General features: G+C 42.2%; 1 protein-coding gene across 1 annotated transcript; it reads right to left on the bottom strand.

The window, feature by feature from the left end:
• Positions 1-1023: 1023 nt before the first annotated feature.
• LOC118359890 (G-patch domain and KOW motifs-containing protein-like) lies at positions 1024-18957 on the bottom strand. Its single transcript, XM_035738781.1, has 11 exons — positions 18723-18957; positions 10914-11101; positions 10648-10787; positions 5419-5525; positions 3572-3773; positions 3178-3310; positions 2343-2520; positions 1969-2080; positions 1777-1846; positions 1578-1663; positions 1024-1455 (listed from the first exon to the last, which is right to left on the bottom strand). The coding sequence occupies exons 1-11, from the start codon at positions 18932-18934 to the stop codon at positions 1327-1329; spliced, it is 1557 nt and encodes a 518-aa protein (XP_035594674.1). The 5' UTR covers positions 18935-18957; the 3' UTR covers positions 1024-1326.
• Between the last annotated feature and the right edge of the window lie 628 nt (positions 18958-19585).

The raw sequence follows: 19585 nt of genomic DNA, 5'->3' as shown, positions 1-19585 counted from the left end.
AAAGTGAGTACACCCCTCACATTTTTGTAAATATTTGAGTATATCTTTTCATGTGACAACATTGAAGAAATTACACTTTGCTACAATGTAAAGTAGTGAGTGTACAGCTTGTATAAGTGTAAATTTGCTGTCCCCTCAAACTCAACACACAGCCATTAATGTCTAAACCGCTGGCAACAAAAGTGAGTACACCCCTAAGTGAAAATGTCCAAATAGGGCCCAAAGTGTCAATGTTGTATGTGGCCACCATCATTTTCCAGCACTGCCTTAAACCCTCTTGGGCATGGAGTTCACCAGAGCTTCACATGTTGCCACTAGAGTCCTCCTCCATGACGACATCACGGAGCTGGTGGATGTTAGACTTTGCGCTCATCCACCTTCCATTTGAGGATGCCCCACAGATGCTCAATAGGGTTTAGGTCTGGAGACGTGCTTGGCCAGTCCATCACCTTTACCCTCAGCTTCTTTAGCAAGGCAGTGGTCGTCTTGGAGGCGTGTTTGGTCATTGTGTTGCAATACTGCCCTGCGGACCAGTCTCCGAAGGGAGGGGAATCATGCTCTGCTTCAGTATGTCACAGTACATGTTGGCATTCATGGTCCCCTCAATGAACTGTAGCTCCCCAGTCCCGGCAGCACTCATGCAGCCCCAGACCATGACACTCCCACCACCATGCTTGACTGTAGACAAGACACTTGTCTTTGTACTCCTCACCTGGTTGCCGCCACACACGCTTGACACCATCTGATCCAGACTGAGGTCTTCAGTCAACTTAGTGTATGTAAACTTCTGACCCACTGGAATTGTGATATAGTGAAAATCTGTCTCAACAATTGTTGGAAAAATGACTTGTCATGCACAAAGTAGATGTCCTGACTGACTTGGCAAAACTATAGTTTGTTAACAAGAAATTTGTGGAGTGGTTGAAAAATGAGGTAAACTTCAACTGTGTTTATTGCCAACAGCATGATTATACCATTACTGTTGTAAATTTGCCACTTGAGTCAGGACAAAGGACAAAATGGTTTTGCTGTTGACGTGATTTTATTACAAAGATACACTGACAAAAGTTACTCACTGTACATACACACTCTTGCATTTTATGACCAAACTTTGTAAAATGAAAACGACATATGTTTGGGGCAAGTTGAGATCAGTGTTGAAGTGGAGGATAAACGCTCTTGCGGTTTACGCAACTTTTTATTTTGCGCAAGCGTTTACCCACCTAATGTGGGAAAAATGCATTGAACGTATAGGGAGAGTTACTTTATTCCCCCCACCAATATTTTAACAGTACATCACTAGTTATATGGTAAAAGCAGAGGGTGTCAGTGATCTCCCCCTCCTACGTAATGGCAGATGGAGTCATAGTCCAGGGTGAAGACTTTCTCCTCATATCTGTCCAGCTGCACCATGGCTCTGCTCCGGTCTCGGTCCCTCTGGAGAATACGACCTACCTGGAACACACCATGTCCAATATTTTACATTTTGTACTGCTTCAATCCAATCAGTAATGAAACATATCCGCATGGATATTTTACAGGCAAAGTGATAACGATGAACCCATCCACTCACTCACCTGCCCCCTGTGTTCGCCAAGTACAACCATGATGTCCTCAGAGTCAGTCTTTGGCACAATGGTCTCCAGCATCGTCTGTTTCACATCTATGTTATCATGAAGACATAAGGGCATCATTGAAGGAAACCGCCAGGGAACACCAGTTAAAATAATATGGGTTGTAGGTAGAATGTAATTCAGCAGTAAACCTTGAACTCACCATCTAAGAATCTGCCCTCCTCAGTACGACACACACAGATGTTTGGCGACAAGACATCCTCTATTCGCATCTTCAAAAAACAGCATAGGACATTCATTAAACTGATTCTGAAGATCAACAACACAGAACTGTAGTGGGCTGTAAAGTGTCAACAGGCAATGAATTGTGTACCAGTGCCCCTAGTGTTAATACCTTTGAATTGTAGTATTTTCCCCCTTTGAAGGCTTTATCTACAAAGCGAACTTTCAGGTCCCTCTGGAGCCATGAGGGGGCAGCAGGAGGTAGCTTTGCCTGGGGCTTCTCTCTAAGGAGAGAAGGGAAAAGGTGATAAACAAAAAAAATCTATTTGAAGCAATTATTTAGTCTCAAATCATTTCATTATGTGTTATCAAATTAAATGGTATGAGTAAATAATTGCTTTAGATTGAGAATTTATGAAGGATTACGATAATCCAACATAAACATGAATAATCCAAGTCATTAGTTAACCTCTTGTATTTAATTTTTGACATTTTTTTATGAATCCAACACTTCCAACCTCAGCCCATATTTTCAGGATCCTCTACCTGTCCTGACTAGAATCCCGGTGTTTCCTTTTTCTCTGGTCCTTCCCTCCATCCCTGTCCCTCTCAGAAGATCTACTTTTCTTCCTCTCCTCTTCCTTATTACTCCTCCTCTCTTTCTCCTCCCGTCTCTGCTGCTCCTTCTCTTTCTCCTTCTCTTTGTGGGCCCTGCTGAGGCGACCTGATTGGTAGAAAGATAGTGTTACAATTGCAACGTCACAAACAGTCCAAGGGGGCTCCATTAAACAGTTTCATCACAATGATCAAGCAGTCTCATCTGCATTATTGCTATGGTAGTGCCGATACATATTGACCTATTCAGCAATAACAAATAAGCCACATGAGAGCAGTACAATTTGCCTGTTCACAAACAACGGTACCAGTGTATATTTGACGGCCATTGCTTATGTGTGAACCTCCCTCCACTCCAGAAACGGGTCCTTCTGATTACTGACAATAAGAGCAGTGACAGCATGGCTGTTTTGGGTTGGAATGGTAAAAGGCCATATGGCTCCTTTTCACACAGAGGCTCAAATGTCACTTAGCTAAAGGAGAGAGAGAGAGAGCCTGTGGAATCAGCCCAGCTCATCACTCAACAACAGACCAGTCTGCCCTTCGGCTGTTTTTTTCCCCTTGTTCTGGTCTAGAACCTTCCATCCATGTAGTGAGTGGGTGTCTCAGTATTGCCAAGACAACAATATTGGAAATAGTCATGGAAAGAACATTTCCATGACCCTGTATGACATCGGTTTGCTCAACTAAATGATTCCAATATTTTACGGTAAACAGGTTCAATGTCATTTCAGAGAGCAATCACATGGTGGTAGGATAGACTTACTGAGGTCTTTGCCGTTTTTGTCATATTCTGTGCGGTCAACCAGTTTCAGTGCATATTGACTGATTGTCACAGTCTTGCTACCAATCGCAAGCTTGACCACTACTCGTGCATTGTCCGGATCAACTCCTTCAATCTGTAACATAGGAATGTTGGGGCAATAGGAGGGGTGTTGCGAGGAGGGGGAGACAAAACAGTCCATCAGTGTGCAAAGGCACAAGTAGAGAGACAGTTACATGTGAGCAAAGTAAAGCTAATTGTCTTGCTCTGAAACAACAACTATATGACGCCTAAGATGGCCTACGAGATAGTGATATGCCACAGTGTTATGTTCTCAGGAGATTGCTGTTGCTTTCTGTAGTTCCAGAGTCCAGACAAACAAAGCCAGATATCTCACCTTCCCGTACAGGTCCTTGTGTGCCCCAGACTCCACCAGCACATGGCCTCCAGGCCCCAGGACCAGGGTCTCCTCCTTCCGCTCATCACCTGGCTTGGGAGGCCTCCGGGGCCCGCTGGGCTCCAGGTCCCGTATAGCAGAGCGGTCAGCTCCCAGACCCAGACCCTTCGGCCTCAGCTGATGCTCTATGGGCTTCACATCCCTAGAGCGAGAGGGGAGAGAGAGAGAGAGATATTAGGTGGAAGCAGGGTGAAAGTAGATTCTTCCAGGTACGGGATCCCTCCTGTGTGTGAATGAGCTTTTTAAAATCTACTTTTTTATTTTTATGGGCTTAATCATTGAATGACATATGGAATCTGTATTCATTTCATAGCATCTCTATGGGCCTAAGTCAAGATTTGTCCTTTAACTTTTAAAATGTATTAGCCTACCTTTTCACATGGCATAAACACAACCGGTCATGCATTAATCTGATTGTCAAACAATTACTTCAAAAAGGCTCATGTAGTCTACATGTGCATGTTATTCAAGGACAGTGGTTTTTCAGCCTCATTCAGATATTTTTCTGATTATAATTTCCAACATTTTGTTAGTCAACTTGTCTATAATTAGATAGCCTACATGCAGCTTCTCTTCTGTCATTACTTGATGCTTGTCTAGAATTCTAAATAAAGCCTTGCTCCCCAGAACAATGTCATAAATCGAAAGAATGATCAATGCATCATCAACAATCTAGTTGACATCGGTAAAGTTCTTTCATTCCTGCTTCTCTCACGGAGCGAGGATTTAGGGACAATGGAGATTTCCAAATGATGCCAGTTTGCCGGTTTCAAGGAAATCAAAAGCTTTGAAAACGATCCAACATGTTTCTGATAGTATTTCAGTTCATCTTGGATGCATATTTTATGTGGTTGAAAATGAAACTGTCAGCTTTAAAGTTGCTGAAAGAAATGGCTCGTTTAGGCTACACAACAGGTTCCTAAACGCATATTTTCATTCTTTCAAGATGCTGAAAGGAATCCTATTTCTCTACTCCTATTCCCGAGAAAAAATGTAGATTTGTTCTGTAATTTTACTGCGAGGAACACTTCATTCAGCAGAAGTTAACATTATAATAGGCTACATGTGAGGCCTACAGTCAGTGTCCAGACTTCAGTTCCTATTCCAACTATTAGGCTACTCCCCTCTAAAATAATTCCTGCATCCATACAGTGCCATTTGATAGGCCTAAAAGTAGAGAGACATCACTTACAAAACACCAAAAAGTGTTATGAATGACATTGACAATTGCCCATTCATTAGGCCTACACAAGTCAATTAGATCATTTTCCATGCGGTCATGATAAAGTGTAATAGCCTACAGTTTTCATGGAATCTGTGTATTATATGAACGTGATAGGCTCATGTTTTACCGGTATTGCGTACCCCACACTATTTGCTTTGCTGGGACTTCGTACCGGACCGTTCCGGCTTACTGTCAACCCTGGGTGGGAGTGAACTAGGAAGTAAATGGGATGAGGTCGACCCCTATATCTATGAGTCAATGGGTTTATATTTGCAGCCTAGCAAACAGATGGGCTTGAAGATTAAAAACAACAGTGGCCAACCACAGTAAGATTGCATTACTAAAACTACATTATTTACTGTACTCTGGGGAAAACAGCATAATCATCTTATGTCATTACTTATTTTCTGTAATACAAGTCCGATGCCAAAAACCTGATGCAACAAGAGTGGATAATATTGGCATTATAAATAAAGCAGACATAGCAAACCAGATATTTTAAAGGCATTAAAAATAACACGGATATTGGGGATGAAGACTGACTATGAGAGAGAATACGCACTGTTTGAAGGTCCGCCCGATGCCCTCTCCGGCCTTCCAGCCCATCCCCTTCAGCATGGCTAACCCGTACACCTCCACGGGAACACTGTCATAGTCTGCCTCTGTGGACTGAAGACACACGTCACATTCTATATGCAGTCTCAGATAGTGAGAAAAACAGACATCACTCTTTACACACCTACTGGTACAGTCTAATGCGCTGTACATCTGATTGTCACTTGTGTCAGCCTGCCAGATAGTGTTTCTATAGACTGACAGATGCTTGTGCATGTCCGGACTCCATACACAGACAGAAATAGCTGATTCCAATGTTGTTGTTATACAATCCTTTGGCTCTAGGCTGACAGACTCAGTCAGACCAAGTTGACTGAGGTCACCAACCACATCACAGCAGTGTAGAGACATGCCGCTGTCATTATTGTGGGTGCTGTCTGTCCCAGTGCCATGCTCCTCACTAGCTCCCTTATGGGCTCTGTCTGCTCTAGGGGAAGCTAGGATCACACAATAGTGGGAGAAGCATAGAGGTGGAATGAGCCAGCTCCTCAGCCCCTCCCTAATACAAATACATTCAGAAAGTATTCATACCGCTTGACTTATTCCACATTGTTGTGTTACAGCCTGCATTCAAAATAAATAAAGAATAATTCTCATCTACACACAATAACCCATAATGATAAAGTGACTTTTAGAAAATGAAATACTGAAATATCTCATTTACATAAGTATTCACACCCCCAGTCAATACTTTGTAGAATTCATTTCCCACAGTCTGGTGGAAAGCAGACTGAACGAGGTTTTCCTCTAGGATTTTTTTCTGTGCTTAGCTCCCTTAGTTTATTTTTTGTCTTGAAAAACTCCCCAGTCCTTAGTGATTACAAGCATACCCATAACATGATGCAGCCACCACTTATGCTTGAAAATATGTAGAGTGGTACTCAGTAATGTTTTATTATTTTTTATTATTTCACCTTTATTTAACCAGGTAGGCAAGTTGAGAACAAGTTCTCATTTACAATTGCGACCTGGCCAAGGTAAAGCAAAGCAGTTCGACATATACAACAACACAGAGTTACACATGGAATAAACTAAACATACAGTCAATAATACAGTAGAAAAATAAGTCTATATACAATGTGAGCAAATGAGGTGAGATAAGGGAGGTGAAGGCAAAAAAAGGCCATGGTGGCAAAGTAAATACAATATAGCAAGTAAAACACTGAAATGCTTGATTTGCAGTGGAAGAATTTGCAAAGTAGAAGTAGTTGGTAGTGGTAGTTGTTTTGGGCTAAATTATAGATGGGCTATGTATAGTAGTTGGTAGAGGTAGTTGTTTTGGGCTAAATTATAGATGGGCTATGTATAGGTGCAGTAATCTGTGAGCTGCTTTGAGTTTCAGAGATTTTTGTAGTTTGTTCCAGTCATTGGCAGCAGAGAAATGGAAGGAGAGGTGGCCAAAGGAAGAATTGGTTTTGGGGGTGACCAGAGAGATATACCTGCTGGAGTGCATACTACAGGTGGGTGCTGCTATAGTGACCAGTGAGCTGAGATAATGGGGGACTTTACCTAAAGGGGTCTTATAGATGACCTGGAGCCAGTGGGTTTGGCGACGAGTATGAAGTGAGGGCCAGCCAACGAGAGCATACAGGTCGCAGTGGTGGGTAGTATATGGGGCTTTGGTGACAAAACGGATGGCACTGTGATAGACTGCATCCAATTTGTTGAGTAGGGTATTTTGTAAATTACATCGCCGAAGTCGAGGATTGGTAGGATGGTCAGTTTTACAAGGGTATGTTTGGCAGCATGAGTGAAGGATGCTTTGTTGCGGAATAGAAAGCCAATTCTAGATTTAACTTTGGATTGGAGATTTTGATGTGAGCCTGGAAGGAGAGTTTACAGTCTAACCAGACACCTAGGTATTTGTAGTTGTCCACGTATTCTAAGTCAGAGCCGTCCAGAGTAGTGATGTTGGACAGGCGGGCAGGTGCAGGCAGCGATCGGTTGAAGAGCATGCATTTAGTTTTACTTGTATTTAAGAGCAATTGGAGGCCACGGAAGGAGAGTTGTAATGGCATTGAAGCTCGCCTGGAGGGTTGTTAACACAGTGTCCAAAGAAGGGCAAGAAGTATACAGAATGGTGTCGTCTGCGTAGAGGTAGATCAGACTCACCAGCAGCAAGAGTGTGAGCAAGAATGTGTTGTATTTGCCCCAAACACAACACTTTGTTTTCAGAACAAAAAGTTAATTGCTTTGCCACATTTTTGGCCGTATTAATTTAGTACCTTTTTGCAAACACGATGCATGTTTTGGAATAGTTTAATACGCTACAGGCTTCCTTCTTTTCACTGTCAATTAGGTTAGTATTGTGGAGTAACTTCAATGTTGTTGATCCATCCTCAGTTTTCTATCAAATCATTAAAACTCTAACTGTTTTAAAAAGTCACCATTGGCCTCATGGTGAAATCCCCGAGTGGTTTCCTTCCTCCCTGGCAAACGTAGTTGGGAAAGATGCCTGTATCATTGTAGTGACTTGGTGTAGTGATGCACCATCCAAAGTGAAATTAATAACTTCACCATGCTCAAAGGCATGTTCAATGTCTGCTTTAAAAATATATATATACAGTGGGGCAAAAAAAGTATTTAGTCAGCCACCAATTATGCAAGTTCTCCCACTTAAAAAGATGAGAGAGGCCTGTAATTTTCATCATAGGTACACTTCAACTATGACAGACAAAATGAGAAAAGAAAATCCAGAAAATCACATTGTAGGATTTTTAATTTATTTATTTGCAAATTATGGTGGAAAATAAGTATTTGGTCACCTACAAACAAGCAAGATTTCTGGCTCTCACAGACCTGTAACTTCTTTAAGAGGCTCCTCTTTCCTCCACTCGTTACCTGTATTAATGGCACCTGTTTGAACTTGTTATCAGTATAAAAATACACCTGTCCACAACCTCCAACAGTCACACTCCAAACTCCACTATGGCCAAGACCAAAGAGCTGTCAAAGGACACCAGAAACAAAATTGTAGACCTGCACCAGGCTGGGAAGACTGAATCTGCAATAAGTAAGCAGCTTGGTTTGAAGAAATCAACTGTGGGAGCAATTATTAGGAAATGGAAGACATACAAGACCACTGATAATCTCCCTCGATCTGGGGCTCCACGCAAGATCTCACCCAGTGGGGTCAAAATGATCACAAGAACGGTGAGCAAAAATCCCAGAACCACACAGGGGGGACTTAGTGAATGACCTGCAGAGAGCTGGTAACAAAGTAATAAAGCCTACCATCAGTAACACACTACGCCACCAGGGACTCAAATCCTGCAGTGCCAGACGTGTCCCCCTGCTTAAGCCAGTACATGTCCAGGCCCATCTGAAGGTTGCTAGAGATCATTTGGATGATCCAGAAGAAGATTGGGAGAATGTCATATGAAACCAAAATATAACTTTTTGGTAAAAACTCAACTCGTCATGTTTGGAGGACAAAGAATGCTGAGTTGCATCCAAAGAACACCATACCTACTGTGAAGCATGGGGGTGGAAACATCGTGCTTTGGGGCAGTTTTTCTGCAAAGGGACCAGGACGACTGATCCGTGTAAAGGAAAGAATGAATGGGGCCATGTATCGTGAGATTTTGAGTGAAAACCTTCCATCAGCAAGGGCATTGAAGATGAAACGTGGCTGGGTCTTTCAGCATGACAATGATACCAAACACACCGTCCGGGCAACGAAGGAGTGGCTTCGTAAGAAGCATTTCAAGGTCCTGGAGTGGCCTAGCCAGTCTCCAGATCTCAACCCCATAGAAAATCTTTGGAGGGAGTTGAAAGTCTGTATTGCGCAGCAACAGCCCCAAAACATCACTGCTCTAGAGGAGATCTGCATGGAGGAATGTGCCAAAATACCAGCAACAGTGTGTGAAAACCTTGTGAAGACTTACAGAAAACGTTTGACCTCTGTCATTGCCAACAAAGGGTATATAACAAAGTATTGAGATAAACCTTTGTTATTGACCAAATATTTATTTTCCACCATAATTTGCAAATAAATTCATTAAAAATCCTACAACGTGATTTTCTGGATTTTTTCCCCCTCAGTTAAAGTGCACCTATGATGAAAATTACAGGCCTCTCTCATCTTTTTAAGTGGGAGAACTTGCACAATTGGTGGCTGACCAAATACTTTTTTGCCCCACTGTATATATTCACCATCTACCAAAAGTTGCCCTTTGCAAGGCATTGGAAAACCTTCCTGGTCGAATCTGTGTTTGAAATTCACTGCTTGACTGAGGGACCTTACAGATAATTGTATGTGTGGGGTACAGAGATGAGGAAGTCATTAAAAAAACAATGTTAAACAATATTTTTGCACACACACACAGAGAGAGTCCATGCAACTCATTATGTGACTTGTTAAGCACATGTTTACTCCTGAAGTTATTTAGGCTTTCCATAATAAAGGGGGTTGAATAGTTGACTCAAGACATTTCAGTTTTTAATTACTTAACCTTTTTTTTATTTGAAAAGCATAATTGAAATGACATTATGAGGCATTGTCTGTAGGTCAGTGAAAAAATAATTTAAATGTAATCAATTTTAAATTCAGGCTGTAATGTGGAAAAATGTCAAGGGGTATGAATACTTTCTGAAGGCACTATCTAGAGTCAAGACAGATGTGAGATGACAGTGATGAGAGGGTGGCGGATGGGTGATGAGGAAGAGATGCACAAAGGAAGATGACTGTTGGTCTCTAGGGAGAGGGAGGGCAAGCCAGTGTCATCTCGTTCGTAAGACGCTGTCAGATTTGAAGTGAGTACGTGTCATGCACACACACACACACACTTCTCTGTTGGCACGGTTCGGTTTGGTGGAAATATCCTGCGGTCAGCACTTTCACACAGTCTCTGGTTTCAGTCCCAGTTAAACTGGTCAGTCCACCTCCATCTGTCATCGCAGACATTCTGTTGATCTGACTTTCACACACTTGTTAATCCATCGCGCGCTCTCATTCACTCATGCTTATCATAACTTTCCATCTCTGTTTTGGAATCAACTTCTCTCTCGTAACCTGACACAACTTTCAGTCGCCCTCTGTTAAAGTTGCCCGTCCTAATTTGACTTCACACATAACATTTGCTGTGAAAATGCATTGAATTTACTTCAGTCTATTGACACAACAAGACCCAGACGGTAACGGATAAGGTTCCTCTGACCCTCGCCCCATACTTACAGATTCTGGTCGCAGGTCCACCTTGATGTGGTCTCCATCCTCAAACCCCTGTGGAGCCTGGTTCTGCATCAGCAGGGGGATGGTGAGGTTGGGGTCTGCTTGGTCCCCATTTTTCCACTGGTCAAGCTGCCTCTGAGATTCTGAAAGAGAGATGTTATATTGAAAGAGTGATTCAAGTATTAACGGTGGATTCACAACATTAGGATAAGGTGCTAATTTCTGAGTACTACTGAAGTAGTAACTGAAGCTGACACACAGACATGCACCTTCAATAATTTCTTTGACAGCCTGTGATTCCACTGAGTCCTGCTCCTGAGAGGGGGGTTGTGTTTTGGCCTTATCCCCCCCTCCATCACCGTGCCCCTGGCCAGCTCTGTTTTCCTGCCTGCTGCACCAGCGATTCCTTTGGATGAGTGGAATGATCAGCTCCTTCGGCTTCTCCACAGGCTTGATACTAAGACAGACAAAGGAGGTAGAAGGAATTTACTAACTAGACAACAATTAGCCTTTGCAAAGCTATGTCCCAATTATCTCTCCTTCCTCCCAAAGGGTGCACTGGTTTGCTTTCCTTCACTGACTTGAAAGGAAATGACTGGTATAAGAGATATCGTGAAAATTCCCACGAGCCCATGGCTCCACCAATTCAGATTTTTGGGAAGTAGTGAGGGATTGTACACATTTCAGGGGAAAGTAGATATTGGGACGCATCCCCAGGCCTTTTCTCAATTAGATTGACCCATTTCAAAAGGAGGACGCAAAGGTAAATCGAGGAGATGCCGCGAGAGGGGAACGTCAATGACTGTTTATATGAAAGGACAAAGCCATCGATCACGTGACACCATTCATTCCTATGTGTAGACTCAATAGTGCATTTGAAGCCAAGGGAGTCGGTTAAGATGGTGTCTAATGTGGTAAATTTATGGAGACATACATTTGAGTTTGAGCTACTCCAGAAAGTAACGTTGCAAGCTAGCTCAGTACTGCCCCCTCTCATTGAGTATCTCAAGATACTGCAGGCTGCCGTTAGATACAAAGTCAATTATCCTTATTACTTTTCCTTATAACTTATTTAAAATAATTGGTTCAAGGACATACATCTGATGTAATAGAAGCAATTATTGGTACTGTGATTGTCTTCAAGAAATGTATTTATTTACATGAAGATGGACCACGAAGATTGCCATTTTCCCCTTCACTATAACGGGGGATTCTGTTTTCTGCAAACAATGCCTGCAGTACCGAGGTCGGCCTTGAACGTTGTGGGTTCAATGAGAGGGGGCAGTTGTTCTGGTGAATGTGGACAAAAATGGCTTGTGTAAAACATACTGAACATTGTGCAATGTGAATGTGAATGGGCTAAATAACAATGTGATTTAAATGTGTTTTCTAAAGTTGATTATTATAATAATAAGGCTATTAACTATTTTCCTTTTTTGATATTGTTGAAATGAAATTCTAAGTCTGTTAACATTTCCTAATAACATTTTACAAATTTCGACCATTATTATTTTTTACCATCTTCATTGCGGGACCTCTATTTTGAAGAGAAATCGCAAGGCCTTATTCTTTCTATGTCTTGCTTGCTTCTCAGAGGTTCCGTCAAGGAGGGGAGGACACTCTTCAGTTAGCCTACTAACGAATAGACACCTACCGGTCTCCATGTCATGGAGGAGAGAGGGTGGAGGAAAAGGGAAAGGCACAGCAAGTTGGAAGTTTACATACACTTGGAGTCATTAAAACTTGTTTTTCAACCACTCCACAAATTTCTTGTTAACAAACAATAGTTTGGGCAAGTCGGTTAGGACATCTACTTTGTGCATGACAAGTAATTTTTCCAACAATTGTTAACATACAGATTATTTCACTTACTCACTTTCACCAGTAGGTCAGAAGTTTACATACACTAAGTTAACTGTGCCTTTAAACAGCTTGGAAAATTCCAGAAAATTATGTCATACCTTTAGAAGCTTCTGATAGGCTAATTGACATAATTTGAGTCAATTGGAGGTGTACATGTGGATGTATTTCAAGGCATACCTTCAAACTAAGTGTCTCTTTGCTTGACATCATTGGAAAATCAAAAGAAATCAGCCAAGACCTCAGAAAAAAAAATTGTAGACCTCCACAAGTCTGGTTCATCATTGGGAGCAAATTCCAAACACCTGAAGGTACCACATTAATCTGTACAAACAATAGTACACAAGTATAAACACCATGGGACCACGCAGCCGTCATACCGCTCAGGAAGGAGACGCGTTCTGTCTCCTAGAGATGATCGTACTTTGATGTGAAAAGTGCAAATCAATCCCAGAACAAGAGCAAAGGACCTTGTGAAGATGCTGGAGGAAACGGGTACAAAAGTATCTATATCCACAGTAAAACGAGTCCTATATCGACATGACCTGAAAGGCTGCTCAGCAAGGAAGAAGCCACTGCTCCAAAACGGCCATAAAAAAGCCAGACTACGGTTGGAACCGCACATGGGGACAAAGCTCTTACTTTTTGGAGAAATGTCCTCTGGTTTGATGAAACAAAAATAGAATGGTTTGGCCATCATAACCATTGTTATGTTTGGAGGAAAAAGGGGGAGGCTTGCAAGCACAAGAACACCATCCCAACCGTGAAGCACAGGGGGTGGCAGCATCATGTTGTAGGGGTGCTTTACTACAGGAGGGACTGGTGCACTTCACAAAATAGATGGCATCATGAGGTAGGAAAATGATGTGGATATATTGAAGCAACATCTCAAGACATCAGTCAGGAAGTTAAAGCTTGGTCGCAAATGGGTCTTCCAAATTGACAATGACCCCAAGCATACTTCCTAAGTTGTGGCAAAATGGCTTAAGGACAACAAAGTCAAGGTATTGGAGTGGCCATCACAAAGCCCTGACGTCAATCCTATAGAAAATTTGTGAGCAGAACTGAAAAGGTGTGTGCGAGCAAGGAGGCCTACAAACCTGACTCAGTTACACCACCTCTGTTGGGAGGAATGGGCCAAAATTCACCTAACTTATTGTGGGAAGCTTGTGGAAGGCTGCCCGAAACTTTTGACCCAATTTAAACAATTTAAAGGCAATGCTACCAAATACTAATTGAGTGTAGGTAAACGTCTGACCCACTGGGAATGTGATGAAATAAATAAAAGCCGAAATAAATAATTCTCTACTATTATTCTGACATTTCACATTCTTAAAATAAAGTGGTGATCCTAACTGACCTAAAAAACAGGGAATTTTTACTGGGATTAAATGTCAGGAATTGTGAAAAACTGAGTTTAAATGTATTTGGCTAAAGTGTATGTAAACTTCCGACTTCCACTGTAGGTGTCCTAGCCTACCTCTTTCTGGTAATACATTCAATATAGTATTAGCCTTATATTTAACTGATTTGTGATGGGTTAAACATAAGAAGCTTCTAACCTTTGTCTCATGCGCAATACGCAAGCACCTGTACTCTGCTGGCCTCTCCTTAACTCTTGGAGTCTCATACAGGAAAAGCTAGACTCGAATAGCTTACTGGACATTGTTTTTTCACCATTACTTATACCAATAGACTATTGGAAGAGGGAAGCAAGCTCTTTTTTTTGCTGGATGTTAAATACAGCAGCCAAGAGACGCTCGACGGCGGTAGGCTTTAGCAGTTATTTATACAGACCCATAACCATTCAATCTGTGAAGAGAAGTGAAAGCCTTCTGCATCTAATTCTAGTCCTATACTATTCAAGGATGTCATTAGAATGAAGGTAAGGACAAGAAAACTTGTTTCATCTAACTGTTGAAAGCGAAGAAGGAAAGAAGCAGCAATAGAGGAAGGTAGGCTAATAACTTTAGGGGAAATATAATGAAAAGGTATATACACGAGTCAGCCTACTAATTATACAGTGCATTCAGAAAGTATTCAGACCCCTTGACATTTTCCACATTTTGTTACATTACAGCTCTATTATAAATTGGATTTATGTTATTTTCCCCCCTCATCAAATCTACACACAACACCCCATAATGACAAAGCAAAAACTGGTTTCATACATTTTTGCAAATTAAAAACTTAAATATCACATTTACATAAGTATTCAGACCCTTTACTCTGTACTTTATTGAAGCACCTTTGGCAGCAATTACAGCCTCGAGTCTTTTGAGGTACGACACTACAAACTTGGGACACCTGTATTTGGGGAGGCTCTCCCATTATTCTCTGCAGATCCTCTCAAGCTCTGTCAGGTTGGATGGGGAGCGTCGCTGCACAGCTATTTTCAGGCCTCTCCAGAGATATTCGATCGCGTTCAAGTCCAGGCTCTGAATGTCCTTGAGTGGCCCAGCCAGACACTTGTCCTTGAAGCCACTCCTGCATTGTCTTGGCTGTGTGCTTAGCATTGTTGTCCTGTTGGAAAGTGAACCTTCACCCCAGTCTGAGGTCCTGAGCGCTCTGGAGCAGGTTTTCATCAAGGATCTCTCTGCTCCTTTCATCTTTCCATCGATTCCAACTAGTCTCCCAGTCCCTGCCGCTGAAAAAGCATCCCCACAGCATGATTCTGCCACCACCATGCTTCACCGTAGGGATGGTATTGGCCAGACGATAAGCGGTGCCTGGTTTCCTCCAGACGTGACACTTGGCATTCAGGCCAAAGTGTTCAATCTGGGTTTCATCAGACCAGAGAATCTTGTTTCTCATGGTCAGAGTCCTTGAGGTGCCTTTTTGGCCCTGAGGAGTGGCTTCCGTCTGGCCACTCTACCATAAAGGCCTGGTGGAGTGCTGCAGAGATGGTTGTCCTTCTGGAAAGTTCAGAGGAACTCCGGAGCTCTGTCAGAGTGACCATCGGTTTCTTGGTCACCTCCCTGACCAAGGCCCTTCTCCAATGATTGCTCAGTTTGGCCAGGTGGCCAGCTCTAGGAAGAGTCTTGGTGGTTCCAAACTTCTTCCACTTAAGAATGAAGGAGGCCACTGCCTTCTTGGGGACCTTCAATGCTGCAGAAATGTTGTGGTACCCTGCCCCAGATCTGGGCCTCGACACAATCCAGTCTCGGAGCTCTATGGACAATTCCTTTGACCTCATGGCTTGGTTTTTGCTCTGACATGCACTGACAACCGTGGGACCTTTATATAGACAGGTGTGTGCCATTCCAAATCATGTCCAATGAATTGAATTTACCACAGGTGGACTCCAATCAAGTTGTAGAAACATCTCAAGGATGATCAATGGAAACAGGATGCACCTGAGCTCAATTTCGAGTCTCACAGCAAAGGGTCTGAATATGTCTGTAAATAAGGTATCTGTTTTTATTTTTTAACACATTTGAAAAACTTTTATATTAAAAACTGTTTTTGCTTTATCATGAGGTATTGATGAGGATTTATTAATTAAATCCATTTTAGAATAAGGCTGTCATGTAACAAAATGTGGAAAGGAAGGGGTCTGAATACTTTCCGAACGCACTGTACAAATAGGCCCTATTATATTTCAAAATTAAAATCAAATTCGCAAATACTTGTAACTCTGTAGGCTACACGTGCTGAACCAGAATTGCATGTTCTCTTCTGCTTTTGAACGAAGTGCATTTGAATGATGTGTGTAATTCCAGTCCATATGATACAGTACATTAATACAGTTCACACTCAAAGAAATTCTTTTGGTTCTAGAATTTGTCGGTTCTATAGTTTTTTTTTGATGATGAGCACCTCCCTACTCATGTAAAGCTGAGGTATGCATTAAGAGCTTTTGTCCCCAAACCATTACAGTGCAGGAATTGTAAAGAATTTGACCATGTTTTAAGTGTGTGCAGACTGGTGGAGTATACAGAAGATTGGAGTGAAGAACATCCACTTTGCAATAGAGTTCATGGAGTGCCCTGTAAGGGTGAAAGAGGTTGAGGAGGCAAAAGTTAGGGCGGCCCATCGGATCTCCAAAGAGCAAGTGAAGTTGAAGAAATAATAGTAGATGCAGCAATGCCCATAGTGAATAGGGCTATTTGTCAACCAAGAGAACTGGGCATGATGTACATAAAGAAAGTGGATGTTGTGGCGTTCAATGCAACTGTGAAACTGCACAGCTCAAGTATAAAGGAACTCAAAGAAATAGGACATCATTGTGGCTGCGGCAGGAAGGTATCTGGGCCAGCAGGAAAATATCTGGAGCTTCAAGGAATTCACAGCTGAAGATTTACAAAGGTTATTGGCGATGGAAGATGTGCTGTCCTCCTAGGCTCCTACTGTGTAGGGATTTGACATGTATAATTCGTTTTAACAGATGAGGCATGGAGCATGTCGATGAGTGATTTTCAGGTAGACAGCATGAGTTTTTTTACTCCACATTTGTCTTTTAGGATATTTTATTTTCATCCCACACAGTTGGTGGTGACAATACACATTTTTGCATGTAGTTCACTATATAACCCAAAGAAGAAGAAATGTAGCTATGGATGGACATTGTGGCTATGAGGTGGGGGTAATGGACAGGAAAAAAAGGAGAAAAGTGGAACACATTGTAAGTAAATATGGAATGGGGGAATGCACACGCCTTCTGGAAGATCTGATGAAGGTGAAGACAGTGGACAGAAACAAAAAGGTGGAACATATCTTGAGTGAATATGGAGTGGTGGATCACACATACCTTCTAGAAGAGCTACAGAAGGAAATTGAACATGACGAGAGAAGATTAATTAACTGCGGGGGCAGGTGTGGTGAAGACCACAGAGTTTGAGCCTTGTCCCGAGTTGATTCTGGCCCAGTGTGAGTGAGATTTTTGGAGAGAATGGATCATTGCCTTCTGGCAGATCCATATGTGGTGTTAGGTTGGGGAATGTTGGGTGGGTGAAAGTGACTTGAAATGGAATTGTATGCGTTTATACTGTCCACTAGGAGCGTGCGCTCTGCACCACGTAACTGGGGACAAGAACTGTGACTTGCTTTCCTCTGGAGCAGGGCGCCGTTGAAAGGAGTGATAACTGGAGTGGCGTTAAGTGTTGATGAGGATCAACTGAAGTTGAAGATTCCCGGTGTCTGCGACACCTGCCATTTGGTGCGATGCAAACCCGTTGGGAGAGCGGTGTGAAACACACAAGACACGGTCTGTACTCTTGAGTTTTGATGCAGGCTTTACCAGATAAAGTCAAGTTAGGATGTGCCAGTTATCCCGTGAGTGTTTTTGTCCCAAATCCATTACGGTGTTTTAGGTGTCAAGCTTATGTGGAAGCAGTGTGTAGGAGGGAAACCTCTAAATGTGAGAGGTGTGCAGGAGGACATGAGACAAAGGAATGTGTATTGGTGGGAAAAAATTGTGTGTGTAAACTGTATGGGTACCCATGGTGCTGGATATCACAGCTGCTCAGAGAGAGAAAGGCAGGTTCGGGTTGCCAGGATAAGAGTAGTGCAGGGGGTGTTGTATGCTAAGGCAGTGAAGAGAGTAGTATAGAAGAAGACTGGTCCAGGGTGAGGGATCCTAAGAGGATTCCTGTGAGTAGGCAGAGGCCAGTAGAGAGTGATAGGAATAGAATGTGCTTCTGTAAGGTTGTTTTTTTGGCGTTAATGGCCATGGATGTCAATTGTACCGCAGGATTGGAATGTAAAAATCACAGAGAATAGGTACAACATTTTACTGCAGAAAAGTTACATGTTTTGACCAATAGTGTCCCATCCTCCCAGGTTGCTGGCCTTGAGTAGGATCAGATAGGTCCAAATTAGTGGAATTGTGTAGATGTTTTAATGGGTGCAGCCAGGGTTAGTTGGTATGGCAATTTTTTCACAAAGTGTCATGAATTCATACAAGGGAATAGTAGCCAATGCTACTCTACTACAGAATAGTAACATGGACCAATATTTGTTTGCGGGCCGCCATAATACCAAAGAAGAAATGTAGCTACCGGCATGTAGCTACAACTCTACCGGTGAAGAGTTTCTTAACAGTAGTCTTTCCTACCGGTGGCTAAGTACATAGCTAACTAGCGAATACATAAAGGGACAGCAACATGTGTATTCAACATACAGGCTAGTAACGTTATTAGCTGACTACTAGGCAACAATATGTATTAATGCAACTGTATTTAGACACCAACATTAGAAGCTAGCTAACGTTAGCTTACCTTAGCAATTCTTTCCTATCGACTCCGGTTAAATAATCTCGCTCATCTGCGTTGATAGCTTCATCCCGACTAGATTTTAATTTACTTACAGTTTTGCTAAAACCAAAAGATATAGCCCCTGATTTCCTCTCTCCTTGTTGTTGATGTGCATTAGATGTTGATGTATCAACAGGAACGTTCCTGCTGTTTTGCTCCTGTTGAGAGGCCGCCATGTTTGCAAGGCAATTGCTATATGGGATGCTTGGGACGTCCCGACCCTAAACATAACCCTAGCATAATCATTTTACATTTAAACTTGGGATATGGGATATATATTGGGAAATGCACGGACCATGTTTTTTGCGATGTATGAGGAGAGAAAATAGAGTTTTGGGTAAATGCAGTTTTATGTGGACGGACAGCGCGATTTGATGGATCAGGTTAGATACCAAGTAGCGGTGCGTGGGTAAAATCACTGGGGTAATTGCGTTGTTTGCTCAATAGTATGTTAATTAATATGTCTTGCAACCGTGATATATAGGCCTAAAGGCCGAGACAATAATAATAATAAATTCAACCACACCTTTGTTTTCTCACAAAACCGGGTAGCAACCTCTGTCCAGTGAAGTCCACAAAGCATATTGTGACAGATACATGACCTACAGCATGGTCAAGCAAGTTAATGTTTTGGAAAATTTTGGACCACTAAACAACTATTGATTTAGAACCACAAAGAGTTACCGCAAGTTGCAAAGAAAACAGGAGCTGCCTCCACTATTCCAGCACCATTTCAACTTCAACATCAACAAATCACTTCTGACCGCTTAGTCTAATACAGTGACAACTAAAAGATACCAAAAACAATTTAGTCCAATCAACGTAAG

The sequence above is a fragment of the Oncorhynchus keta genome, chromosome 27 (genome assembly GCF_023373465.1).
Source record: "Oncorhynchus keta strain PuntledgeMale-10-30-2019 chromosome 27, Oket_V2, whole genome shotgun sequence".
In the NCBI taxonomy this organism is placed as follows: domain Eukaryota; kingdom Metazoa; phylum Chordata; class Actinopteri; order Salmoniformes; family Salmonidae; genus Oncorhynchus; species Oncorhynchus keta.
Note: the sequence above shows the minus strand (reverse complement) of the source record. Positions and strands in the feature narration are given on the sequence as shown.

Bases quoted from the DNA above. Each gene is read 5' to 3' on its own strand.
- LOC118359890 (XM_035738781.1), bottom strand. From the start codon at position 18,934: ATGGCGGCCTCTCAACAGGAGCAAAACAGCAGGAACGTTCCTGTTGAT. The intron at 11,102-18,722 runs GTAAGCTAACGT...TGTCTGTCTTAG, and splicing joins GATAGGAAAGAATTGCTAAG to TATCAAGCCTGTGGAGAAGC. The intron at 1,664-1,776 runs GTGAGTTCAAGG...ATGATAACATAG, and splicing joins GGAGGGCAGATTCTTAGATG to ATGTGAAACAGACGATGCTG.